This window comes from Panicum virgatum, chromosome 5K (genome assembly GCF_016808335.1).
Source record: "Panicum virgatum strain AP13 chromosome 5K, P.virgatum_v5, whole genome shotgun sequence".
In the NCBI taxonomy this organism is placed as follows: domain Eukaryota; kingdom Viridiplantae; phylum Streptophyta; class Magnoliopsida; order Poales; family Poaceae; genus Panicum; species Panicum virgatum.
In genome coordinates, this window is record NC_053140.1 from 46,493,501 (window position 1) to 46,520,330 (window position 26,830).

Genomic DNA, 26,830 nt, shown 5'->3' on the forward strand with positions numbered 1-26,830 from the left:
TAGCATCCGCAGCTGAGGGCGCCGTATTTGAGGTGATTGCGGCACCGCAGGAGCAGCCGGCGCAAGCCCAGGAGGAGAGGTGTGAGAACCTGGCCCAAGCCCCGTCTAACTCTAGCTCTGAGCAGCAGATTGAAGGCAAGCCCCGATGCACATCCTATTAATTTAACTTATGACATATATATGTATTTATTACTTATGCATTACGTTTAGGAGTTGTTTGAAACATAGTTGCATGAACCCTAGATGTCCTTGAGTTGTACTAGTATGTATAGGACGATAGAAATGCTATGCTAGATAGGGTTCGGTAGAAGTCGAGTAATTCTTGGTTACTCGCGAGATATAGGATAGTTTTATGTTTCTAGATATGAGTTACTAATTATGGATGATAGTCTTGGAATGAAAGAAAGAATAGAATCTGAGACCGAGCCGTTGTTGGCCCTGCTGATCATGTTTGAACTGTACTAACCGCATGCCGGAAGTAGGAGGTAATCGAAACCGGTAAGGCTAGTACTGTCTCGCTTCGAAAGTACAGAACTGCATCACCACCCCTTAGGGCGAGTCGAGTAGTCGTGGAGAAACGAGATGCATATGTTTACTTTTGGTGGTCTCACGTTGAGCTCGGCTGACTATATGAAGGTGGGGTGGTTTTGTAGTTCGAGGCGGGGAGGGGAAGGGTTGGTGCGTGTGGTCCGACGGGGTTTATACGTGCCGTGTTGGTTAGGTCCACCTTGCAAGGTTAAATCGAATCGATTCGCCGTCAGTCGCTCTCGGATATTAGCACCTTGGTCACTGCGTCGTAGCGTAGTGTTGTGATGGAATAATGGTTATACCTATGTTGATGAGCATATGATTTAGTATTTATTGCTCCACTTTGTTTGCTTTAGATTTGGTTATGCAAATATTAGACTATGTTAATTTATATAGAACTTGGGCTAAAATAAGGAAAGTGATGAATTACTTTAGTCGCTGTTTTCTGCAAGATAACCACCAGGCAAAAGGCTTGCATGTCTAGATATGTGGGCTAAGTTATACCCACTAGTCGGGTAAGTCTTGCTGAGTATTAGTTGCTCAGGGTTTGTTGTTTACCCTATTTCAGGTTTAGGAGCTAACTATGTGTCATATCAGTGGGCTCGATGTGGCGCCTTTTCTTCACATTTCGGTGGCGCCTTTTCTTCACGTTTCGGTAGTTCTCGATTTATTTAATTTATTTTATTTATTCTCTAGTAAAAATGCTCTGTATGTTAGATTCTTTTCCGCTGCTATCTTTTCATTTATAAATTTTAAATTTTAAGCTGTTTTGTAAAAGTCTTAATATAATTTGCTATTTTTGTAAGATTGTATCATGCTGGTACCTTCTGCGCTCGCTTTCGTGCGAGACTTCTGGTGTGTTTCGATCGGCCTGTGAGTTGGAAACAGCCTGTCAAGTTACACTTAATTAAGCTAATACACCAACTGATGGCGGTTATGCTTAATTAAACATTTTAACTCGGCGGGTCTGTCACATTTATGTACCACTCTCTACGTATTTTGCGGCCTTTTGCGCTACTTGCAACTTGGAACAGAATAATGTAACTGCTAACTAAGATTATTAAGATTATGTGCATACACCCCTCCCTAATGATTGATCTCCAGCCTCCATCAGAAATCTAGATGCACAAGCGGCCACCGGCGTCCCTTTTCACTCTGTACTTGCTGCAATTGAAGAATGGATAGCAGCCCATTGGTTTCCTGCAAGTTTTTCACTGTCTCAAAAGATGGAAAAAGAAGTGTACTAGCAAAAGCAATCTATTGGTCCCATGAAGGTGACTAATGCCCCTGGCACACTTGAAATTCTGAGTATCTGCAGATACCTGTTGGTAGTGTCTTGGTTCTTCCTTGGCATGCTATGGCTGCGTGTAGAGCTAAGGTCCATTATCGTCCGAGAAGCTGCATTCACCCTGGAACTATCGTTGACAGACGCATTATTTTCTCGCAGGGCTGACGCTGTCGAATTGGAGAAGCTCTTCCTCCTCCTCCGGCCACCAGCAGCGGCAGCTCTTGACGGCGAAGGCATGAACAGCTTGATGATGAAGCTTGCCCCCTCCATAGACGGGGTCTTCTTCCGCCAGGGCTTGGTGTTGGAAGGACCCCTTGCCGTGCTCCATCTGAACGAACCGCTCGATGCTGGTTCATCCGTGGTTGTGGCCCTACTAGGCAGAGACAGCTCGCTGAGGTCTCTCAGAGACAGTTCATAGGCTTCTTCAGGCAGGCTGTCCGCTGCTCGCAGCATCATCTCCCGGTGGTGCCTGCTGATCGCCTGCGCCTCCGCGTCGTCCGGCCACAGATTGGAGCAGTGGTTGGCGATCTTGGATCGCTCGATCCAAGATCCGTAGTCGAAGTCGAGTGCGTCCTCATGGGTTTCTGACGAGACTGGACTTGTGAAGGTGAAGGGCTGCGGCTCCGGCAGAGAAGTAGAAGTAGGAGCCATGAAATGGAATAAAATTAGGCCTTTCGGATTTGGGAGGAGATTAGCTTGATGCAGGTGGTCCTTTATAGGAGAAGATGATGACTAGGCTGGCAGAGGGAGAGCTTGCATTTTATTTCACGGAAATGGAGGTGAGATGACCCAGTGCTCCATTTGGTAGCCCGTGCCCGTGCCAACTGAAACTCCCTCTCGCCTGCTTGCTTTGAACTGGGCTCGACTGAATAGAATTGAATACTACTAGGTGACAGGCAGGGAGAGCGTGTTGGATCAAATGCGCGCATCTTTTACTAGTCTTGATCTTTTCTGGCGGCTGCAAATTCTGCATTGGCAATAGCTGCCTCCCCGTGACGCACGGCGATGATAGTTTATTGGCCTTGTTTGGCAACGCTAGGATTCTAGCGCGCACAAATCCCGAAAAAAGAATCTCGCATGCATGAAGCACTAAATGAAGTCTATTTGCAAAACCTTTTTAGGGATGGGTGTAACTTTTCGCGACGAATCTAATGACGGTAATTAATCGATGATTTGCTACAGTGGTGCTACAGTACCATCCTCTAATCGCGCGGTCAAAGGCCTCATTAGATTCTTCAGGGTCACTAGCGCGGGGGTTCTGAAGTTAGTTTTGTAAAATGACTTTGTTTGACACTGTAATTAACAGTCAAAGTTGCACTATTCACTAGCGCTAGAATCCTAGCGCGCATCCAAACAAGGCCATTGTAGCCACTCCGATCCTGAGTGCGATCTTAACAACACACGTCCACGGCACACGCACTTAATCGGTGTGTGGCGTAATCGTTGCCTGTTTTTTTTTTCTATATTTATGCACCATCCGGCATCTGCCACTGGAGCAAACTCATTTGGTGATGTTTGGCTTACTCTTTTATTTTCTTGCTGGTGAGCCACATGTCAGACGCTCAAGATATATATAAACCAACCAGCATCAAGATTCTTTCAGCTCCAAAGCTCAGGTGCCTATTCTTTGCTGAAGGGAGTTTTATCGATATTTAAAGAGATGCACTTGTGGATGGGCCGGACTAGGTCAAAGTGGGTCGTGGGCCTCTCACGGCCTCGCTCCTCCAAAAAGGTCCATGTGTGCTGACGGGCCGGGCCGTCACCCAATTCGTTACGGATCCTTGCTCAACAAAGGGGAGGAAGTGCGGTGGATCCTATAAATTTTTCGGAAGATTTTTTCTAACTCTATCTTTCAGTGTTTGAGATTCGTGCAAACTATCTCATTCGTTGGATTTTCTCAAACCTAACCTTCTTCCTCCTTGTTCCCCCTCCTCATTACGCGGCGCCGCCCCCCCGCCTGCCCGCCGCGCTTTGCGGGCCACTGCTGCTCGCCGTCGCGCACCGCCCACTGCGAGCTGCTGCTGCTCGATGTTGTGTGTGGGCTGCTGCGGGCGCGCACGCGATGCGGCGCCGCCGCCGCCGGAGGGTCTTGCCGGAGAAGAAATCTTCAACATTTTTTATTTAGTATTTTCAACATTTTATATTTCCAATTTCAACATTTTGTATTTACAGTTTTAATATTTTGAAAGTCAAATATTGAACATATTTAATAAAATGTTGAGTTATTCTTATCAAAATATTGAATATATTTATAATAAATAATTAAGTTAAAGTGGACTTTAAAGATAGATGCTTTATCTATCTTCCACGAGATAGATAGGAGCCCCTGCCCGGCCCGGTCCTGTGTGGCATCTTGCAAGTTGCAACTTGCAACACCTGATCCCGAAGACGACAGGCGCCGGCAGCAGTATGTAGAATTTCTTCTAGGAGGTTTTGCTTGGAGCACAAGCGGCGGCGGTTCTACTTCTTCTTGGAGCCCAAGGAAGATCGAAGAGTGAGGACAGAGGAGACAGAGCACCAGGCCCAAGTCCCGGTGCTTTCTAGTGGGTGCCAGCTCGGTCGCCTTGGACGAAAAGAAATGATTATTGCCTGTTGTCTGCGGCGACAGGACACTGCATGCGGCTAGCCAGACATGCAGGCGGGATCTGGTGGCCATTGACCTGACAGCGCGCTGCACGCTCTGGGCGGCACGTACTGTAGCAGGTTTCATGACATGAGCCGCATGCGTCCGGGGAGGCCTCGCGCCGCAAGATACTGGACCATTGCTTGCACGCTTGCGCGAGCTTCCTATCCCGTAACCTCCGTAAACAAAAAAACATCACATCGAATATTTTGACACATAGAGTACTAAATAAAAGCTATTTATAAAATTTTTTCATAAATGAGCTGTAAATCGCGAGACGAATCTAATGAACCTACTTAATCTACGATTTTAAACAGTGATGCTAAAGTAACTATCCGCTAATTATGAATTAATTAGCATCATTAGATTCGTCTCGCAATTTAAAATCCATCTGTGCAAAAAATTTTATAAATAAACTTCATTTAGTACTTCAAATTAATAAGATTCTTTCAAAAAAAAATTTGCTTTCCAACTAAACAGGACCCTAATCGCCAGGATTACGCTGTCTGCCGCTACGCGTTTACGTGCCCGTAGAATTGAACCTCGACAGGGCATATGTCATATGTGTACAACCCTCAGACACGGCTGCCGTCTGTATACCGCCACGCCAACACTTGCACCCTACTGCCATCCGGCCATCGCGGCATGCTTCTCCCTGTTCATGTTGCCGTGCTGCTCGCTCGCCTGCAGGCGTCGCGCCGGTCCGATGATCCGATCGCTCCCCTACGTGCCGCTGCATGTGAGAACCGTCCAATTTAATTAATTTTTTACGATGAGGGCTAGCACGTGTCCGTTTCTCGACACACCACGTGCTAATCCATACCTTAGAGACACTTAACCAACACAATTTACCTAGAACGAGAACAAACTCGATAGTCCCGGTACGTGTTCGCCACATACCTAGGATTAAGCACACGTACCGTTACACAAGCACGTACATTGCCGATGATTCACGAAGAGTAATTTTAGACACTTAAAATTACAAGTTCACTATAGGAGGGTTCAACTAACTTCCATTACAAGCCTTGGGCTCACGAAAGTCGTATTAAACAGAAATTTAAAAATTATTATATTTACATACCCTCACGGAGTTCGATTACGATAAAAACATACTACGACGATGATGTCTTCCTCAAGGACACCATCCCAGCCTCAATGACCAACTTCTCCCCCGCGCCTGAATTGGCGGGGTAGAAGTGGTGCCCTCGGTTTAGGTGAAATTATTGATTAATACTTTAAGATGAGGGCTAGTACGTGTCCGTCTCTCGACACGCTACGTGCTAATCCACACCTTAGAGACACTTAACCACCACAATTCACCTAGAACGAGAACAAACCCGGTAGTCCCGGTACGTGTTTGCCACATGCCCAGAATTAAGCACATGTACCATTACACAAGCATGTACATTGCCGATGATTCACGAAGAGCAATTTTACACACTTAAAATTACAAGTTCACTATAGGAGGGTTCAACTAACTTCAATTACAAGCCTTGAGCTCACGAAAACCATATTAAACAGAAACTTAAATATTATTATATTTACATGCTCTCACGGAGTTCGATTACGATAAAAACATACTACGACGATGATGTCTTGCTCAAAGACACCATCCCAGCCTCAACAACCTACTCCTCCCCCGCGCCTGAATTGGCGGGGTAGAAGTGGCCGAACACCACTTTCAGTTCACCTGCAACTAGGGTTAGAAGCACCCTGAGTACAAAGGTACTCGCAAGACTCCAGGCTCTGGCTCAACGGACTCGGTGGGCTCAACGAGTTCGTTCTCCGACGATTCGGTCACTATAATGCATGAATGAGATGCATGTACTAGTGCGATGCTATGCTTATGCATAAAATAAAATGCATGAAATGATATGCGCGAAAAGATATACATGAGATAACACTTTGGATATGTAACCCTGACAAAACCGAAGGTTCCGGCCAGATAAAACTGGAGGTTCCGGTTGCAAAACCGGAGGTTCCGGTTTTAAGCACCTGTCAGGCCAAAACCGGAAGTTCCGGTTTCTAAAACCGGCGGTTCCGGTTTCAGCCGGACTTTGCCAATGTGTCGGGTACCACGATTAGGGACATCCTAATCGGGGTACTAAGATCACTCTGAAAAACGCAAATACATGTTTGGCGACTGAGCCCACGAAGGCCCACGGCCTCCTTCCCATCAGGAAGAAAGGAAAGGACTCAAAGAAGCCCAGCATGCGGCCCATTCGCACCCCCTCGGACCCACGGGGCGATCTCCGCCTCGCTCGAGGGTAGCGAATCTACCCTCGAGCGGGCGAAACATCTCCGCCTCGCTCGAGGCCACCCCTCGGCTTAAGGGACAAACGGCCCTGCCGCTCACCCACCCGTCGTACAGAGGCATTAAGTGCCAACCACTCCTACACAGCGCCCAGGACAGACGGCGTCAGGCCGCCCTTCCCCACAGTGGCTGTGACCGGAGTCCCGTCCGCCAACCACGGTCACTGCTCCGCCATCCCGGACGCTGTGGCAGCACTGTGGAACCTGCGACGCGGGACAAGATGGGCTCGGCACTGTTCACGTCACTATTCTGCCAACTCCGGTTGTCCGGACTCCACCTCATCACACGTATGGCCCCGGACCCACCCCCTGTTCGGGAAGGGGTCCGGTGTCGCCACAAGCCCCTCGGAGAAGAATGCCCAGCGCTAGCAGCCGGAGGCCCGAACCTCCCCCCTTCGAGGGGTCCGGGACCTCCACGTGTCTTCCGAACCTCCTAATGCGCACGCCAGCACTCCGTCCAGGGGGTTCAGAACCGCCGCGTGCCCCGCCACCGCTGGTGCACGCAAGACCCAGACCTACAGGGCCCACGGAACGCCACCATGCCACATCTGCAGGACGGTACACCCTACGGCGACGAACACGCCGCCTGCTGGAGCTGGCAGGACGCCGACGCGATCTCCGCAAGATTAAGGACGATATCTAGGACGACTGCCACGCCCGACGCCATGCCCCACAGTGTACTTCCTACAGTGTTCGACCACTGTACCCCGCGATTCGGGGGAAGACGACGACTTCCACGTTCCCTTGCTCATGTATCCCTCCTCTCCTTGTGACTATAAAAGGAGGAGGCGGGCTTCCTTTAAGGGGGACGTTCTGGACGTTAGCTATCATCACCTACATTCGCGATCATCGCCACACTCTCAGCACCACTGAGTGCTCACCTCAACCGACTCCTCTTCTAGCAGAGACCTGGGAGATTCCCTCCCACTCTCGCCTCGCTTGTACCTCCTACTACAAGCACTCCGGGTGTAAGATAATACAGCGCCCTCGCACACCCCCTTTGCTGGACGTACGGCCTCGCGGCCGGAACCAGGATAAACCGTGCGTTACTGTGTTGCCTCTTGCATCAACATCTGGGACGAGAAAACACGCAGCATTTACTAGTTGGGATCCGGACCCCCGGGTAAGGGCACCGACACAAGGCGTGCGCGGCGCGGCGTGGAAGCGGCCCCGTCGCGCGCGTGCGCGCACGTCGCGCACAGCGACGGCGGCGCAAGGCGGCGCGGCGAGGCAGGGCTGGAGAGGGGCAAGGGGCGCGCGCACGGCGTGTCCCAGGCGGCAGCGAGTCTCATCGGCGGCGGCACGAGCAGAGAGGAGCAACGGCGGGACGGCGCGACGACAAATGGAGGTTCCGGCGTGGACGCGACCACGGCGCGCCCGTGTGCGCACGTCGCGCACAGCGACGACGCAAGGCGGCGCGGCGAGGCAGGGTTGGAGAGTGGCAGGGGCGCGCGCACGGCGTGTCCCAAGCGGCGGCGAGTCTCACCGGCGGCGGCACGAGCGGAGAGGAGCAACGGCGGCGCAGCGCGATGAAGAAACGGCGGCGGCGGGCGGAGGAGGGCCAGAGAGAGGGCCGGATGAGGAGGGGAACGGGTCGAGGAGAGGGAGGAGATGCTCCCCAAGCGAGGAATTGAGCCGCGGCTCACCGGAGAAGGCGAATCGCGGCCGTCAGTGAAGCTCCAGGCGGCGGCAATGAAGGGCTAGGGTTTGGGGGAGAAGAAGGAGGTCGCGGAGGATAAGGCTGAGGCTGGGTCGTGGAGGATAAGGGCGAGCGGCAGGACGCGCGTGGCACGAGGATCGGCGGCGGCGGTGGCGACGTGCGGCGCACCGCAATTCGTGCTCTGCCCACCGAAGCAGAGTAAAACCGGAGGTTCCGGTTTTTGAACCCAGAACTTCCGGAATTTAAATTTTTTCAAAACCTGGGATGTTACACTCCAAGAGAGAGGGGGAAAGAGAGAGGTGGGATGGAGAGATGCGAGAGAACAGACAAGTTATGCAGGCAACATGGGCGCCAAATATAATATAAAATTACAGTGCAATTCTTATAATAGGATTTACATTCTATACATAGTGCCTTCTCTTAAACAGGCCACAAAATGACATGCAAAGATCGAATTTATTTGATCAGCATATTTAGTGTCTCTAGATATAAATTGATCAGTTTACAGATAACTCAATAGACAAGCCAGTGCATAAGTTGTTTTTGTTACTGTCTTTATATGATTATGGTATTTCTGGCAGCTATCTAAACCTTTGTACAGAGACGAACGGGCTTTATCCCAGCTGGTGGGAATACGGTTGGGAAACCATCAAGTTGCGGGAGTTCAACTCCTGGTTTGCCTAAAAAAAATTCCTCGCCTATGCCATGTTAAAATTAAAATCATAGTTGGGGCCTAGTATTTTTTTAGGAAAAAAACCCGATTTACACCCTCCAACGTAACTATCGCAAAAGTCCGATTTTCAACATTTAACTACAAAATCGGACAAAATAGGCCATCCAACTGTCAAAACCAGACAAATTTGGCCCCTAAGGTGGTTTTCCATTTTTTGAGAATTAAAAATATTCAATTTTACACTAAAAAATTTATAAGTAATTCATTTTAAGTCAAAAATTTATGAAATGGGTATCAAAAGTTTTCTAAAAATGTAACCTATCTATTGTCACGTAACTAACTTGTAACCTATTCAGATCTATTTTTTATATTTATAATATTTGATTGCTTGAAGTTATGCCGATTATTTTTAATAACTAAGATTCAAATGGAGCAATAATATATAGGTTATATTTTTAGAAAAAATTGGGACTAGTTTCATATTTTTCTGATTTAAAGTGCAATAGTTTGACTTTTTAGATCTAATTAGAATTATTTATTTTTTTTTAGAAAATGCAAAACCACTCCTAAGGTCAAATTTGTCTGTTTTGACAGTTGGATGACCTATGTTGTCTAGTTTTGTAGTTGAAGGTTGAAAATCAGACTTTTGCGATAGTACGAGAATGAAAATTGAACTTTTCCCTATTTTTTACAGGTAACCGCCCACTTTGTACGAGTGGGGCGGATGTTTAGATATTTTGTTGACTTGTGTGAAAAGATCTTTTCTCAGTTCAATGCCGTGGTTGTCTCTCTCCCGCAGGTCAAGTTTAAAACTTTGCTGATGTCCTAAGGCCTTCTCCATCGAGCGACATATCATTGACCTGATCCGACATGGCGGAGAGAAAGTGCAAAACTTGCTGCGCTAGCTGTTGTTTGCTCGCTAGCTAAGCGTATACTCTCTCCTTCGATATTTAGGCTGACCACAGCGGAGGGAGCAAGAGCAAATTTGCTCCCTCCTCGTTTCCCACGTCCTCTCTGTCTACAGTGCCAAACAGTGCATCTACAATGTCAAACAGTGTATTTGCTCTTTCATTTCCTCCTTCCATTGTGGACGGTCTTATTATAAAGTATGGTGGAACATGATATAGTCTTCCAAATAATATTTTGATCATTTTATCATATATTATATCACTTATAATTATAAACTTATAATCATTATAAACTATATTTAATATCAAATCAATTATAAAAATAAAAAATAATAGTCAAATTATTAGTCAAAAATAAAAAAGGTTTGAATGTTAATATGCACGCGTTTGCCGGAACTACACGTATCGAGGAGAGCTGGATAAGATTTTACGTTGTTTTGTCTCTCAACTCTATGTCGGTTACCGACGTCGTCAATGTGTTGGAGGTGACTTGAAGGCCATGTTTGGTTAGCTTCTTGAAATTTCTTTAAAAAAACGAATTTATGTATGGAGTATTAAACGGAGTTTATTTGTAAATCTTTTCACGGATGGGTGTAACTTTTCGAGACGAATCTAATGAATCAAGTTCCACCATGATTGGCTACAGTGATGCTACAGTAACTGGCCCTAATCATCCTCTAATCATGCGGTCGAAAGTCTTATTAGCTACAACACATGCTACAGTATCATAATTATGGAGATTATTTTATAATTAGACTTCATTTAATATCTCTAATTAGTGGTTAAAGGGGAAATTTTTTTTACCCCTAACCAAATAAGGCCGAAGTTGAGCTCGGATCGAGGCCGCATGACTGGTGAAGGCGGACAGGAGGCCGCGCCGGGTCAAAACCAGACTTTGAAACCTCGTGAGCGCAGTAGTAGTAGACTTCACCCTTGCAAACTGCAACGCAATCGAACCAAGGCTTAGGGTTTATTTGCTCGTGAACACTCTTCAATGTTGTCTTTTGATGATGGACACTCCTAAATTATGTATTTGCTGGTGGACAATCTTCAAATTTGAATATTTGCTACAAGACATCATTTTCATTAAAATAATAATTTCCTAATTTATAAGAGAGAGAAAACATGTGAAATGACTAAATACCCCAGGACCACACTGCCATTACGGGGCTCAATATCCATACAGCATAGAACCATTACAGGTTCAGCAACCGCTCATGCCGACAAAGCATGATAAGGTTCAAAAGCTGCACATGTCAAGCAGAGCAGAGAGGACGGCACTGGGCAGCTCTTGCAGGGCACGACCGCACGAGGTAGTCGGGGTTGGGTTACAGCAACCGCGGGGCGGGTTTAGGAACAGCGTCGTCGGTGACGCGCGGCTCATGGGGCAACTGAGCTTCTCGTCCTGCCAGGGGGTCCGTGATGTCGCAAATCTCCGAGGTGGGCAGCGACCAGCGAGGAGGTCGACGGCGGCAGCAGTCCCGGGGCAGCCAGCACCAACGACGCGACGGAAAAGCAGTTGCCAGCGTCGTCCGGCGCTAAGCGCCCCCGCGACTCCGGCCTGGCGGCTGGCGCCGCAGCTCAGCATGCCCGACGGTGCGGCAGCCTGTCGCAGGTATGGAACGCGGGTGGTTGGCGGTGGGCTGGGATAAGACCTCAGGGGTAGTTTGGTCTTTTTTTTAATTCTAATACTTCTTAGTTTAAAAATAAATTTTATAATACATGTAGTGTCCTGTAGCAAATATTCAAATTCGAAAAGTGTCCGCTCACAAATACATAATTTAGTAGTGTCTATCAGTAAATATCAACATTAAAAAATGTCTAAAAGCAAATTTACCCTTTCAAATATCTTCTGGCGCTTGCCGTTGCAGCCGAGCCAATCCGAGAAACCCACGATTCGGAGAGGGGTGCGTCTCAATTGAAATCTCTCTCCCGAGTCCCGACAGCATGCACGGGCCTCGCTGCTCCACGAACAACGCGCCGCATCGCGTGCTCTAGCCTTCAATCCTTCATGGACCGCAGCGCGCGTCAGAGCCTCTCACACAGTAAACACCCACCGGAGCCGGAAGGCGAAAGCTTTGAGACGCATCGCCACGCGGTGACAGATTTTTTTTTATAAGATAGGGAACGCTAAAAATAATTATTTTGCTACTGCTGCTCGCGGTGAGTCACCCCACTCACCACGGGGCTGTCCCCTGCGGACGCCGCAGCCGCTGTGGGTGGCGCCCCGTTTAAAAGATGCGCCTATGGAAGCCGAGCGCAACCCAACCCGCTGCCTGAGCAGAAAGGTAAAATAATGCTCTGCAGAAGGGCAAAAGGCCCGGCCCAAGCCGGAGGAATTTCTCGTGGTCGGCGACGGGGAGCGGGTAAACCATCGTATGAACCGCACGAGGGGGGTTAATTAATTGGTTAATTACCGCGGAGCAGGTCACAGGTGGCTGCTGTGCTGCTAAAGCTCGGGTAGCGATGGGATAACGACGGCTCGGGGGAAGACACCTGCGCCCCCCCCCCCCCCCCCCCACCACCCACCACGCCCTGTGACAAGACAAAGGCTCCCTAATCACCGTGCTTGGCGGCTAGTGGCAGTCTCAGGGAACCTGGTTAACTGCAGGGTGATGGGCGGAAACACTGCACCGGGACGGAGAGGGGGTAGATTAGTAGATAAGGCCTCGTACGAGAAAGCGAATAGTACAATGTACTACCGTCTCTTTCGGCGTGTAAGGCGCTGTTTAGTTCCCACGCCTTAAACCCCGTAAACACAAAAAAAATCGTCACATCGAATGTTTCGACACATGTATGGAGTACTAAATGAAGTATATTTACAAAACTTTTTTATAGATGGTTTGTAAATCGCGAGACGAATCTAATGAAACTACTTAATCCATGATTTGCAATAGTGATGCTACCGTAACCATTCTCTAATTATTAATTAATTATAGATTAATTAGCATCATTAGATTCGTCTCGCGATTTATAAACCATCTGTGCAAAAATTTTTGTAAATAGACTTCATTTAGTACTTCAAATTAGTAAGATTCTAAAAAAAATTCGCTGGAACTAAACAGGCCTAAATGCTGACAGGATTTGCTTTGCTCCCAAGTAAAATAGTGCTAATGCTGAACGTGGAACGTGCAACTTCGCAGGCATCGTAGACGATCATGTTTACCGGACGCTGGCTTGTGGGCCCGCATTCAGTGGGCTCCGCTGTGGCGGGCCCAACGGACAGATGCGTCATCCGTGGTACTGACCATGTGCTGTCGCTTTTCAAAGGGACGTACAAAAAAAAGAAAAGCTCGCAGGACCCCATTTTTTTGTCGCTCGCTCGCCTCCGGCCCGTACGACGACGGGTGCTCGGCAGTCGGCACAGCACGGCTATACACGCGTCGTACCACGGATGTCTCCGGGCGCACAAGCCGACAAGCGCCACCACTCACGCCCGTTTCGACGTTTTTACAGCGGCGGTCAAACATGGTAGCCTGGGGGTGGGGTGCTGTGCTGCCCTGGCCCTGCAGCAGGGCTGTACTAGGAATATAGGGTCATTAGCTGAGGGATTAATTCCCGTGGGACATCAGTTTAATGTCCTTAAGCGCTTCTACACTCTAAAAGTGGAAACCGTTTGGCAAGGCAGGTAAAAATGATCGCTGCAGGTCTAGTGACCTGACCGCTCACCCGTCCGGAGTCCGACGACGAGAACAAAACAGGCCGCTCATCATGCGTAGGGATCCCATGGGGCCATGGCCATCACGACACGACTCATGAAGAGCGGCGATGCATTGCGACCGCGAAAGGCCAACCGAAGCGCCGCGCAGCCGCGTGACGCGTCGCTCTGGCTGGACCATCTCGTTGGAATTACCATCGAGGAGGCGTCAATAAACACACTTCGTTCGGCAGCCAGCTCCAGGCCAACAGTATTTTCCTCTCACACCACTCCAGCTCCAACCAATCCAATAATATTTTTCTCTTATACCATTCCAACTCCAACCTCCAGCCCGCTAACACAGTGAGTGTAGCGCGTGGCGATGATTACCGAGCTAAACCAGCGAGGCACCAATCAACACAAAAAACCATTCTGGATCTTCCGTCGAGTCTCGAGTCATTTTGTACTAGCACCCATCTTACCTGGTCCAGCCCTTGGCCTTTCGTCCTTTGACATAAAGCGAGAACAAAATAAAAAAAAATACCCATGCTGTGAGAAGAGAGGAAATTGTGCTCCAAGAAACAAAGCAAATACTGTAAGAGAGAGAGCACTTAAAAAAAAACAAGGAGAGGTGGGTCCTAGCGTGGAGAGGTGGTGAGCCGGGAGGGCGCCACCGCACCCGCCCGTTGCCCCTGCATGCCTCCGCGGACACCTGTCCCCTCTCCCAGCGCGCAGCGCATTGACGCCAACACACGGTCCACACCACGCGCCCCGCACACGAAACCCCACCAAGCAGACAGATTTGGGAGGCGTCCCGGTGGCCGGAGCGCGCAGGACAAAGGAAAAAAATTTCGGACGGTAAATCCGGTTTAACGGAAAATTTACTGTTACTGGTTGTGTCCGAGAAACAAATTTTGGTGTAATTTCGCATTTACTAGTTTTAAATTTGAAAATTTCAAAAAAATATATATAAAATAGGGTAAAAATCTGATAAAAAACTAGACATTTTTATGAGCAATTTGGACTAATATTTTTTGAAATGTAACTATTTGAGACTTGTATTATTGGAGACCTGTTGGAAAACACCGAAATAAAAATTTTAGAGTATATTTTGTGTTAACTATTTGAGACTTGTATTATTTGAACCTATATTTTATTTGAACCTATAAATTGTGTTAACAAGTTGAACTATATTTTATTGCATTTGGATTGTGGTTTGTATTGATATACATATGTTTTACGTCAATTCTATTAATATTTGCTTTGTAAGAAAATCATTATGCATATTGAACTATTATATATAAGAATTAGATATAATTCTCTGAAAATATTACACTTCTCTTAACACAATTTGTTATTTTCTACCGTGGTCAATATTTTTTTGTACTTACGCAGCGAATTCCACCGAAATTACAACGGAAACCGGTCAAAAAATACGAAATTTGGTGGTTTCAAATTTGAATTGGTCGGTACACAGCGAATTCCACCGAAATTACAACGGAAACTGGTCAAAAAATACGAAATTCGGTGGTTTCAAATTTGAATTGGTTTACCGACTGGTAAATCCGGTAAACCGGCGATTTTCGGTATTTTACCGTGGTAACGTCCGGTAAATAGCTTACCGCCGGTAGGTAAGTTTTTCCCTGCGCAGGACCCGAGCAAAGTCTTGAGCGAGAAGCAGAGTGCCGCGGAAGCCTCCTTCCTTCCCCTTCCCCCCATCCTCGCCTCTCCTTAAGCAGCAGCCCCCCTCCCCAGTCGAGGCGAGGAGTCAGCACCCGCCGCGCCCCCCCCCCCCCCCCCCGCATCCCCATTCCCCCAGGACCCACGCCGAGCCGGTCGCCGAGGTACGCCGCCGCTCGTCCTCGTTCCCCACCGGTTGCCCGTGCTCTTCCTTCCCTGACCCGCGCTTTGCTCTGCTCGTACGCGGCTGCTCGCGCTGCGTGGCTGGGTGGTTCCCCTTAGTTCGGGCCTCGGATCGGATTGCTTCCGTCGCCGATCACTTAGTGCGGGGCTTCTCCTGGTGATTTGCTTGTTGCGCCTGGATGGTTTTGGCTGGCCAACGCCATGGTTGGGGAGCTATGAGCTCGATCTCTCCATTTCAATCAAGTTGTTCTTCCTGAGGTGGCTGGCCTGTCCTGAAATGTAGGGGGCGAGTTCGCGGGCGGGTGATTTTAGAGGATTTGGGGGAAGAACGAGCCAGTGCTTTGGTGGTGCTCTTGCATTTATTATTTACATGTTTCCTGATGATCATGTTCGGTTCCAATGAGTGATGCCTTGAGCGAGATGCTTGCGATTAGAATCAGTTTCAGTGGACGAGTCTTCCTCTTTGGGCCTGCAATCCCAACAAAACCACGTTCCCCCTATGAATCCCTCGCCTTGCCTTTCCGTTTTTGTTTGCTTCTGTACTTTCGTTTGATGCGCATAGACAAATGATTATCCCCTTTCTCTTTTACCTGCAACTTTGACTTGGTTGGGAAGGAAAGCAAAAGCTGGATTTCAGCTCGCCTTTTTCTTGGCCTCCCATCACCCATTGACCAGAAACCTTACATCATGCAGCTGATCCAACCGACACCTGCGACCGTTCTGATCAGGGACGCCAGCTGCTGCTGCTCGCCTGCTCAACACCAACCGAGCCATGGTGGAATCCAATGGCCTGCGGGGTGGCGCCGCGCCTGCCGCCGCGGGGGTCTTCAGGGTGCCGGGGCTGTTCGTGAGGCTGGGCACCGCCAAGGGAGCCGCGGCGGCGAGCAGTGCCGTGGACGCCGACTCGGTGTGGAGCCCGACCTCCCCGCTGGACTTCAGGGGCCTCAGGTCCAGCCCGCCGAGGGTCGGCCTCGGCCTCGTCGACGCCCTCACCGCCGGCGGAGGCTGCTCCGTGCAGCTCGGGTGCCGGAGCTCGTTCCTCGACTCCATCAGGCCGTTCCTCGAGCTCGCGCTGCCCAAGGCGGTGTGCGGGAGCAAAGCTGCCTCGCCGGCCGGCATCGCCACCACCACGCTGGATGAGGCGAACGACTATGCGGACTCCGAGGAGTACACTTGCGTCATCTCGCGCGGGCCCAACCCCCGCACGACGCACATCCTCGCCGGCGAGACGCTGGAGGTGCGCGGAAAGGGCGAGGCAGGCGGTGGTGGCTGCAGGAAGGCGATTTTCAGCATCGAGCCTCTGAGCGACCAGCGGCTGTCGACGTCATCGCCGGCGGCGGCGCCGGCTAGTGCTGCGTCCGGCCGCTGCCGCTGCTGCATGAAGAGGCTGCCGGAGGACACGGACATCTTCATGTACCTGTGAGTTTTCGTCACCTTTTTCTGTCTCTAGCTTGCGTGCATTTGTATGACGGTGCTTGCAGGCGTTCAGTTCTTGAGTTTTGACAGAACTTGTTGTGGACTTGTGGGTGTGCAGGGGCATGGCGTTCTGCAGCAACGAGTGCAGGACAGGGTACATCGAGGAGGCGATCGAGGAGGCGGAGGAACTCATGATTCTGGACTCTGCTCTGAATCTCTGATTGAAGATTTTGTTAAGCTGCCGAGGCAAAGTAGTAGTATTAAATATTGCCCGCAAGCTTTCTGCCATCTCTTTTGCCTTTACTGCTAGGATTAACTACTAGTAAGAGGGGAAGGGAAAAAAGGAAATAGAAAAAAAGGAGGGAAGGGGAATGCCTCTCGTTCATGTTTTTCTGAAATGGAGAGGTTTAGGTTCGGCCTGTTTGTGCACTGGCCGAGCCAATTTTCACGATTTGTTGGGCTCCATATTTTAGCCGCTGTCAAACTTTATCTGCACCATATATTACCCCGTTTTTACAAGGCTAGTTCATGCCCTTTTTTATACTCTCTTGATCCTTTGAATGCTGGTGATTTCTATTGAGATACTCCTGTCTTCATCATGGCGAATCCTGCCGAGATTTCTCATATCATGCTCTGTGTCAGCAGCAAAGCCCTGTCCGTAAGCAGATGCTTGTCAGGAAAACTGTGCTCTGGTGACCTTGCCAGTAACTCCCGTTGCAGGGCAATTACCAACAGCCTCAGCTCGTACAGTAGCTCGTTGTCTAGGCTTTATTTAGTTGCCTCCAAAATTTTACAAGATTCTCTACACACTTCATGCAGTTAAATAAAATAATTAATTATACAGTTTAACTATAATTTGCTAGGCGAATTTTTTGAGTTTAGTTAATTTTTGACGAGACAATAATTAATAAATATAAATATAAATAATACAGTACTTCATACCCAAAATTTTATATAAGAACGAGCTCCGCTCCAGAGACCACAGTCCAGGACCCAGGTCCTGCTGTATGTCGCGTCAATCCAATTACGCAAGGACGCCGGCAGGCGGGCAGGCATTGCTCAGCGGAACCGGTTCCTCTGCAGTACTGCAGAGGGACTCGGTGCCACTGACCTGCGGGCCCCATGGTTCAGGGGGCCACAGGTCAGTGGAAGAGTCTCCCTGCAGTACTGCAGAGGAGACTCATCCTTGCTCAGCCGAGTCGGTGTGCCCGTGTACGCCGGGCTGGGCCGGGCCGCGCCGCCCGTTCCGGGCCGTCGCGTACACGCGCCGATGGGTGCTCTACGCCGCCCGGCCGTCGCGTACTACTCGTCCCTGCAGATCCTACTATTCACAACACGGGTCATCAGGGCGACACGCGCGAGTCCCGCTTGCTGCACTACGCGCAGCTCGCGGACCTCCCACGGTCTTGTAAATCTGACAGTGGTTGTAAATCTGACAGTGGTGTGAGTGGAACCAGTTTGTATGGTTTAATTTTTTTATTGGGTTAATTTAATTTGGATGAAAACAGACTGAGCAAACTGGTGGACTGATTCGGTTCGAGCTATTGCTCGAAATAATTTAGTTTGGTTTGGTTTTGGGCTACTTGTAACGATTCGCTAATGTGCTGGACCCACGATTCCAACCTGGAGTCCCGAAGCCACGGTCCAGGCTGCTGGCTGCTGCTTCCTCGACCAAATCCCACCCGCGCCGCCGCTGCTCCAAGGCGCCGAGCCGCCGTCAGCGCCACCGCCGCAGGGTACGCGCCGGGCCGCCGCCGCCGTCGCGCCTCCTCCCGAGTCCAGGTCCGAACCGGCCCCTCCTTTCCACCCGGCCCGGCGCGCGGCGGCAACCATGCTCCGCCACTGCCCCCCCCCCCCCCCCCGTACCTCCTGCGGCTGACTCCGCCCCGTCAATCAGTCCGCGCGCCCGCAGGTGAGGATTTCGTCTTCCGCCTCTCGCGTCGTTTCGGGGTGGGGGGATGGGGGTCGGAGGATCGCGGGGTCATCTTCCGCCTCTCTCTGCGCAGACCTTGGTGAGCTTGCACAGCTTGGTGAGGCCGACGAGGAGCCCAGGAACGGTGCAGGTAGGAGTCGTGGCACTTGTTCCCATTTGGTCTAGTGACTGCTTTAATTTCAACCCAGCATCTAGGAAGAGAGAAAAAGTAATCAAATTCTCATGAACAAATATGATAAAAATCAAACCTTTGCACAGCTTGCACGCTGGAAGGTTTTTGATGCAGAGACTAGATGGTAAGTTGGTAACTGGCTGTGCTTGTTGCTCACACTCATTCTATGAAAAACATAATTTTTCTTCTTTTCAGATATGCTGCAGAGGGATTGTTCTGGCACTGCCTGCATCCTTTATTTTTACTAGTTGGTACTTTGCTGCTGCCTGCCTAGCATATTCAGATATGCTGCTTCCTGCCTAGCATATTCAGTTCCTATGAGTTTGGTACTTTGCTTGCTGATTCAAATTTACCATCTTTACTAGTTGATGCCTTGATTGTATGATTATATATATGCACGTTGTTGGAATAGTAGATGTGTACTGCGTCATTGTTTGGGGAATTCCTTATTTAGCTTGCTTTTCTGAAAATGCATGGGTTAAACTAACAGCTACCCTATGCATCTTTAATAGGCTGCATCGTTGCTATTACAAATGATGTCAATTAGTATATCAGAGGGGTCTGGAACTTGTGCTAATGAAGAGGCTGATACAACTTCGACTCCACGTTGTATTCGTTCCGCTGTTTGGGAACACTATAAGACTTGGTTGATGTGGATGGTGAGCTAAAAGCAGTTTGCAAGTATTGCCACCTGAAATTGGTTACCAAATCAGGAACTAGCAGTCTCAGAAGCCATATTGCCAATGCATGTCCAGCGATTGACAGTGCTGTCAGAAAGGGCTTTCAAGCATCCATGATCAAGCAATCAATTGATAAAATTTTTGTCTTTGATGCCCAACTCTGTCGTGAACGGATGATTGATTTTATCATCCATGCTGAAATTGCTTTCCTAAAGTTTGAAGATCCTTACCTGCAGCCTTGGATAGATTCAATGCAGCCAGCTTTCAAGGTTAAGGGGCGTCAAACGATCCGTAATGATTGCTGGAAGAAATATGAAGAGATGAAGAAAGAGCTTCAAGATGAACTTCGATGTTCGGATTCTCATGTTTGCTTAACTTCTGATATATGGACATCAAGCCAGAATATTGGATACATGGTGATAACAGCTCATTATATTGATCCTAAATTCAATGTCAAGAAAAAAATAATAAGTTTCAAAGAATTGAAGTATCCACACTCTGGTTTTGCCATTGAGGAAGCCATTGCAAGTTGTGTCACAAATTGGGATATTAGAGAGAAAATATTCAATTTGACACTAGACAATGCAAGCAACAACACCTCAGCATGTACAGAATTGAAAGCAACTCACAAGCGTGTATTGCTGTTTGAAGGTGAGCACCTTCATGTGAGGTGTTGTGCTCATATTCTCAATCTTTTGGTTCAAGATGGCATGAAACTTATTCATTCAGCAATAAAGAAGCTTCGTGAGTTATTAAAGTATATCGACTCTTCTCCATCAAGAATCCAAGAGTTCAACACACTTGCAAACGGAATGGGTTTGGCCTCCAAGGCAGGAATATACATTGACATACCAAACAGGTGGAATTCGACCTACAAAAAGCTTAGAGAAGCAAAGGCTTACAAAGATACACTCAATGCTTATGCAAATAGAAACTTTGAAGAATCTCTGAATGAGGATGAGTGGAAGAAGGCAGAAGCACTTTGTGAATTTCTTAAAGCTTTTGAAGAGCTCACACTTGTTGTGTCTGCACACAGGAAGCCTACAGCATGAAGTACTGGACGATTGAGCAGGGTCTTCTTGTTACGTGTTGTCGGTCGCGATGGAGCAGGGTCTTCTTGGTACGTGCTTGCTTCCTGCTCTGACCTAGCAGGGTCGCGATCGAGCAACACTTTCAGTTGCTTTTCAGTAGTATTTCTAAATGTGCATGTGTTTGAGTTCCCTTCTGAGCAGTGTTACTGTTAAGGCCCATTAGGCCCACTCTCTATATATCACCCTCCAAGGGGACTTGTGCTGCATCCATCGTATCCAATGTAAGTGACATGGTAACAGAGCAAGGTTAGGGTTAGGTCTCCTTTTTTTTTCCACCAACGGCGCGCCGTCCGCCGCCGCCCCATCCTCGCCCGGCCGCCGCTCTGTCCCGGCCGCGCCGCCGCTTCATTCCCGGCTGCCGGTCCGCCCCGTCCCCGGCGGATCCGAGCCGTCCGCGCCGTCCCAGCCGCCGCTCCGTCGCCGGCGCTGTCCTCATCCGCCACCGCCGTCTGCTCCGTCCAGCGCCGCCCGTCCGTCCGCCGTTGCAGCTCCTCCGCCCCGCCTCCATCTCCGCTCGTCCGGCCGCGGGAAGGGGGGGTGCTGCATCCGCCGCCCGTCGCGGCCGGGATCCGCCGCCCCCTTCCGCCCGCGGCCTGTCGCGGCCGCCTGTCGGGGCCGCCCATCGCTGCGCCCCTGCACCGTCTGTTGCAGAACCAGGGGGGAGGGGAGCGGCTGTTCTGGTACTCATTCACCTCTGCCTGCTACTGCTCTGTTCTGCTGCTACTCTGTGCTCCACTGCTGTGACGTGCGGCTCTGCTGCTTGCTCCTGCACTTGCTGCTTGCTGGTGCTCTGCTGTGGCTCGTTGTTCTGCTACTACTCTGTCTCTTTTGGTGGTGCATCAAGATACATCTGTTGATTGTGCTGAGTTTCATTATTCCTCATGGCAGTCAATTCTATTGTTGTTAGTATTGTGCTTGATGGTCAGAACTATCCCGAGTGGGCCTTTTGTGTTCAGACTGCACTTAGGGGTCATGGATTACTCTTCCATTTGACTGATGATGCACCAGTTCTCGCCGATGATCGGCGCAATGCTGCTGATCTCAAAACATGGCAGATTAATGATGGCAAGGTGATGGCTGCCATGGTCAACAGCACTAAACAGTCCATGATTATGAGTTTGTCCAAATTCAATACTGCCAAGGAGATCTGGTCTCATTTGAAGAATCGCTTTGTTCAGGACAGTGGTGCTCTTTTACATACTCTTATGCAACAAACTCATGTCATCGAGCAAAATGATATATCTATTGATGAGTATTATTCAGCTTTTGATCGTCTGATGAGTACTTTGCTCTCTATGGTACCTGCTTGTACAACTACTCCATGTCCAGCTCATCAATTCATTGAGAAGTTCTTCACCTACAGATTTGTTATGGGAGTTAGAGCTGAATTTGATTCTCTTCGTGCACGATTGCTTCACAGTTCTGACACTCTCACCATGGCTAAGGCATTGTCTGAGTTACTTGCTGAAGAGACTCGCCTTAAGTCTATGTCTTATACTACTGGTGTGAGCTCTCACAGTGTGTTGGCTGCTGCTCAGAAGCCTAGGAGTTCCTCTTCTCAGCCCTGTGTGCATTGCAACAAGACCACTCATCGCTCTGAGAATTGCTTTGCTAAGTTCCCGGAGAAGTTGGCTGATTTCCGTGCTCGTCGTGCTACTCGTGGTCGTGGTGCAGGACCATCTCCTAGAGGTTCAGTTGCTGTTGCTGCCACTTCATCTGCTGGTACTTCATCGTCATCTTGGGTTCTTGATTCAGGAGCCTCTTTTCATGTGACATCTGATCAGTCGCAGTTGGCTTCTACTACGCCTGTCACAGAGGGTGCTTCTGTGCAGACTGCTGATGGTACTTTATGTTACATCACTCATAAGGGTTCTCTTTGTGATCCTCATTTTACTGTCCCTAATATTTTCTTTGTCCCTGAACTATCTATGGACCTCCTTTCAGTAGGACAAATTACAGACCACAATTGCTTTGTTGGATTTGATGACTCATCTTGCTTTGTACAGGATCTACGCACAGGGGAAGTGATTGGGACTGGCCGTCGCCGTAGAGCTGCTCCTCGCCTCTACATCTTAGACACCTTGCGCCTACCTTCATCCACTGCATCTCCAGCTCGAGTGCTTTCCGCTGCGTCTGCTTTTGCTGCGTCCTTTGCCCAATGGCATCATCGTCTTGGCCATTTGTGTGGATCCCGTTTGTCTACTCTAGTAAAGTCAGGTTGCTTAGGTCCTACTTCTGTTGAGTCTGGTCTTCATTGTAAGGGTTGTCATCTTGGAAAACAAATACAACTTCCATATTTTACTAGTGATTCTCACTCTGTTAGACCTTTTGACTTGGTCCATTCTGATGTTTGGGGTCCTGCACCTTTTGCTTCAAAAGGTGGTCATAAATATTATGTCATTTTTATTGATGATCATTCTCGTTATACTTGGCTTTACTTCATGAAACGCCGCTCTGAGTTGCTCTCTATTTATAAATCCTTTGCTCGCATGGTTCACACCCAGTTTTCTGCCCTTATTAAAACTTTTCGTTCTGATTCTGGTGGTGAATATTTATCTGATAGCTTTCGCCAGTTCCTAACCTCAGAGGGTACTCTTGCTCAGCTTTCTTGCCCTGGTGCTCATGCACAAAACGGTGTGGCTGAACGCAAACACCGTCATATCATAGAAACTGCACGCACTCTTTTGATATCTTCTTTTGTACCTTCGCACTTTTGGGGTGAAGCCGTTTCTACTGCGGTTTATCTCATCAATAGACAACCATCATCCAAACTCTCTGGCAAACCACCTGGTGAAGTTCTTTTCGGGACTCCTCCACGATATGATCATCTTCGAGTTTTTGGCTGTATGTGTTATGTTTTGTTAGCACCCCGTGAGCGGACTAAATTGACTGCTCAATCTGTTGAGTGTGTTTTTCTTGGATATAGCCTTGAACATAAAGGCTATCGGTGTTATGATCCGTCTTCTCGTCGCATTCGTATTTCACGAGACGTGAGCTTTAATGAAAACCGACCCTTCTTTTACAACTCGTCCACTCACTCTTCATCCTTTTCCACAGAGTCCACCTCGTTCATGTGTCTTCCTCCCATTTCTGATCCTTCATCCATGCCACCATCATCTACTGTATCCACACCTGATGTCCTCATTCCCATTGCACCACCTTCCACTTCCACGTCATCTTCCTCTTACTCTTCTAAACCACCTATCACCCAGACTTACACTCGTCGTCCTCGCTCTACTCCCACGGCTAGTCCTGATGATGCTCCTGTTGCTGATGCTTGTACTAACACTGATGAATCTCATGATGTTTGTAATCAGGGATATCGTCTTCGTGACCGTGGCACCATTGTACCTCCAGATCGTTATGGGTTTCCACGTGCTAGTGCAGTTATTGCTGAGCCATCCTCTTATAAAGAGGCTTCTGGTATACCTGAGTGGCAACTTGCTATGACTGAGGAATTGGCTGCCCTCGATCGCACAGGTACATGGGATATTGTTCCTTTACCCTCTGGCGCTGTACCTATCACATGCAAATGGGTTTTCAAGGTTAAAACCAAATCTGATGGGTCTATTGAGCGATATAAAGCTCGTCTTGTGGCCAGAGGTTTTCAGCAGACTCAGGGTATTGACTATGATGAGACTTTTGCACCAGTGGCACATATGACTACTGTTCGTACTTTAATTGCTGTTGCAGCCTCATCTTCTTGGACTATCTCTCAGATGGATGTCAAAAATGCTTTTCTTCATGGTGATCTACATGAAGAAGTCTATATGCATCCACCTCCTGGGGTAGATGCTCCCTCAGGTCATGTTTGTCGTCTCCGTCGTGCCTTGTATGGTTTGAAACAGGCTCCTCGTGCTTGGTTTGAGAGATTTGTTTCTGTCATCAAGGCTGCTGGTTTCTCTTCCAGTGATCATGATCCTGCATTATTCATCCATATCTCTCCACGAGGACGCACTTTGCTTTTATTATATGTTGATGACATGTTGATTACAGGGGATGATCCAGACCATATCTCTCATGTAAAGGAGTATCTCAACAAGGAATTTCAGATGTCTGACTTGGGTCCACTCAGTTATTTCTTGGGAATTGAGGTTTTGCAAACTCAGAAAGGTATTTATCTTTCTCAGTCCAAGTACATACAAGATCTTCTTAATCGTTCTGGTCTTAGCGATACTCGCACTGTTGTCACGCCCATGGATCTTCACTTAACACTTCGTCCGACTGATGGGACGCCTTTGGAGGATCCATCTCGATATCGACATATTGTTGGCAGCCTAGTCTATCTCACTATTACCAGGCCTGATATTGCTCATGCAGTTCATATTCTCAGTCAGTTTGTATCTGCACCTACCTGTGTTCATTATGGTCATTTACTTCGTGTGATGAGATACTTAAGAGGGACAAGATCAAGACGTTTACTTTATGATTCCAATAGCCCACTTCAGCTACATGCTTACTCTGACGCTACTTGGGCAAGTGATCCCACAGATCGTCGCTCCGTTACAGGTTACTGTATCCTCCTTGGATCATCTCCTATTGCTTGGAAATCCAAAAAGCAGGCTGCTATATCCAGATCTAGTACTGAAGCCGAACTTCGTGCGCTTGCCACTACTACTGCTGAGATTATTTGGCTTCGATGGCTCTTGGCTGATCTAGGTGTCTCTTGTGACACTCCTACACCTCTTCTCTGTGACAACAGTGGAGCTATACAAATTTGTCATGATCCAGTGAAGCGTGAACTTACAAAACACATTGGTGTTGATGTATCCTTCACTCGGTATCATTGTCGTCAGAAGACCGTTGATCTTCAATATGTGCCCTCGGAAGCACAACTTGCTGACTTCTTCACAAAAGCACAAACCAGGGCACAACATCAGTTTCATTTAATCAAACTCAATGCTTCAGATCCTCCACTTCCACCTTGAGTTTGAGGGGGGGTGTTAAGGCCCATTAGGCCCACTCTCTATATATCACCCTCCAAGGGGACTTGTGCTGCATCCATCGTATCCAATGTAAGTGACAGTTACATGGACACGAGTGCGGGTGTCGGTGTCTGACTCGGGTGCGGGTGTCCAATTCGTTAGAATTTTTGGGGACACGGCAAATAACACTTGGAATCCGACACGGGTGCAGGGTATCCGACTCGGCAAAAAAATTAAGACACAGGTGTCCGGGTAACACAGCTTCTGAGTCATAAATATATGACTGCCCTTTCTCTTTTGTTATAATCCAATGAATTGATGCAGAGAGTGACAGTTCATGTTAGCTTAGACAATTGGAGATATCATTAACAGTGCAATAATTTGTGAATTATCCATGAGCTAATAGGTGTGTAACAAATAAGCAATCTTTTTTCCATTTGGTTCAATCGTTGTGTGTAACTTTCTGCAATATGATTGAATCTGCAGCTCAAATATATTTGTGATAGAATTAATCTTTTAGTGATTCTAGGAGAGAACAGCATGACACATGAGAGATTGCATTGGCAAAGTGAGGTTCAAAAGCAGCAGCTCCAAAGTGAGCAGTACCCTGAAGAAATAAACCTCGCTTTCATGTGATCTGTCACAATCCTTTTTTTTCCTTTTGATTGGGTGAGTTGGTGTGCATGCTGCATATAAATGCTCCTTCCTAAACCAAAACTATAATTCTGATTCTTTGGCAGAGCAAGCTGGAGGCAGGGTGTCTTTGTCAGAGCAAGCTGGAGGCAGGAGATTAATAAGACCAAAGAGCTTCTATATTGTAGAAAGGGCCAAGTCTGGTGTCGAGAAGAACATGTAACTTAAGCGTTTAGCTTGTGTTTTGGCAAAGGATCTGTTGATTTTCATGGAAGCTTATTGTTTATGTTGCAACAATTTGGTACTCGATGTTAGACCATATGTGTGTGTGCTTTTGATTTCTGATCAGCTAACTTTCTTAAGATTGTGAATTCGCTTATTGTCAGTTTGCCACTGAAAAGAGAAGCACAGTTAGATACTTCTCTGAGATTTCCGTGTTTCCACAGATGATGGCACTGAAATTCTATCGCACTCTTGTGTTCTTGTG

General features: G+C 48.3%; 3 protein-coding genes across 6 annotated transcripts; 2 read left to right on the forward strand and 1 right to left on the reverse strand.

The window, feature by feature from the left end:
- Nucleotides 1-1,415: 1,415 nt before the first annotated feature.
- Nucleotides 1,416-2,516, reverse strand: LOC120710716. Its single transcript, XM_039996310.1, has 2 exons — nucleotides 1,851-2,516; nucleotides 1,416-1,728 (listed from the first exon to the last, which is right to left on the reverse strand). Exons 1-2 carry the CDS (start codon nucleotides 2,465-2,467, stop codon nucleotides 1,647-1,649), a joined length of 699 nt encoding a protein of 232 aa, XP_039852244.1. The 5' UTR covers nucleotides 2,468-2,516; the 3' UTR covers nucleotides 1,416-1,646.
- A 12,897-nt stretch (nucleotides 2,517-15,413) lies between these two features.
- On the forward strand, nucleotides 15,414-17,450 carry LOC120707846 (FCS-Like Zinc finger 8-like). Of its 2 annotated transcripts, none has more exons than XM_039992883.1 (3): nucleotides 15,414-15,474; nucleotides 16,187-16,912; nucleotides 17,028-17,450. In XM_039992883.1, exons 2-3 carry the CDS (start codon nucleotides 16,266-16,268, stop codon nucleotides 17,128-17,130), a joined length of 750 nt encoding a protein of 249 aa, XP_039848817.1. In that variant the 5' UTR covers nucleotides 15,414-15,474; nucleotides 16,187-16,265; the 3' UTR covers nucleotides 17,131-17,450. The 2 variants fall into 2 exon arrangements, with proteins under 2 accessions (XP_039848817.1, XP_039848818.1); XM_039992884.1 differs by lacking the exon at nucleotides 15,414-15,474 and adding an exon at nucleotides 15,487-15,751.
- Nucleotides 17,451-18,795: 1,345 nt separating this feature from the next.
- Nucleotides 18,796-26,770, forward strand: LOC120707847 (zinc finger BED domain-containing protein RICESLEEPER 2-like). 3 transcript variants are annotated; one of them, XM_039992887.1, is made up of 3 exons: nucleotides 18,796-18,821; nucleotides 19,527-20,814; nucleotides 26,451-26,770. In XM_039992887.1, the coding sequence occupies exon 2, from the start codon at nucleotides 19,808-19,810 to the stop codon at nucleotides 20,744-20,746; it is 939 nt and encodes a 312-aa protein (XP_039848821.1). In that variant the 5' UTR covers nucleotides 18,796-18,821; nucleotides 19,527-19,807; the 3' UTR covers nucleotides 20,747-20,814; nucleotides 26,451-26,770. The 3 variants fall into 3 exon arrangements, with proteins under 3 accessions (XP_039848821.1, XP_039848820.1, XP_039848819.1); XM_039992886.1 differs by lacking the exon at nucleotides 18,796-18,821 and adding an exon at nucleotides 18,850-18,972; XM_039992885.1 differs by lacking the exon at nucleotides 18,796-18,821 and having other exon boundaries at nucleotides 18,854-20,814.
- The last annotated feature ends 60 nt before the right edge of the window (nucleotides 26,771-26,830 follow it).

Excerpts from the sequence above, each read along its gene's own strand:
- LOC120707847 (XM_039992887.1), top strand. The coding sequence starts at position 19,808 with ATGATCAAGCAATCAATTGATAAAATTTTTGTCTTTGATGCCCAACTC.
- LOC120710716 (XM_039996310.1), bottom strand. The coding sequence starts at position 2,467 with ATGGCTCCTACTTCTACTTCTCTGCCGGAGCCGCAGCCCTTCACCTTC. Across the intron at positions 1,729-1,850 it reads AACCAAGACACTACCAACAG|GAAACCAATGGGCTGCTATC; the intron begins GTATCTGCAGAT and ends AAAAACTTGCAG.
- LOC120707846 (XM_039992883.1), top strand. The coding sequence starts at position 16,266 with ATGGTGGAATCCAATGGCCTGCGGGGTGGCGCCGCGCCTGCCGCCGCG. Across the intron at positions 16,913-17,027 it reads ACGGACATCTTCATGTACCT|GGGCATGGCGTTCTGCAGCA; the intron begins GTGAGTTTTCGT and ends GTGGGTGTGCAG.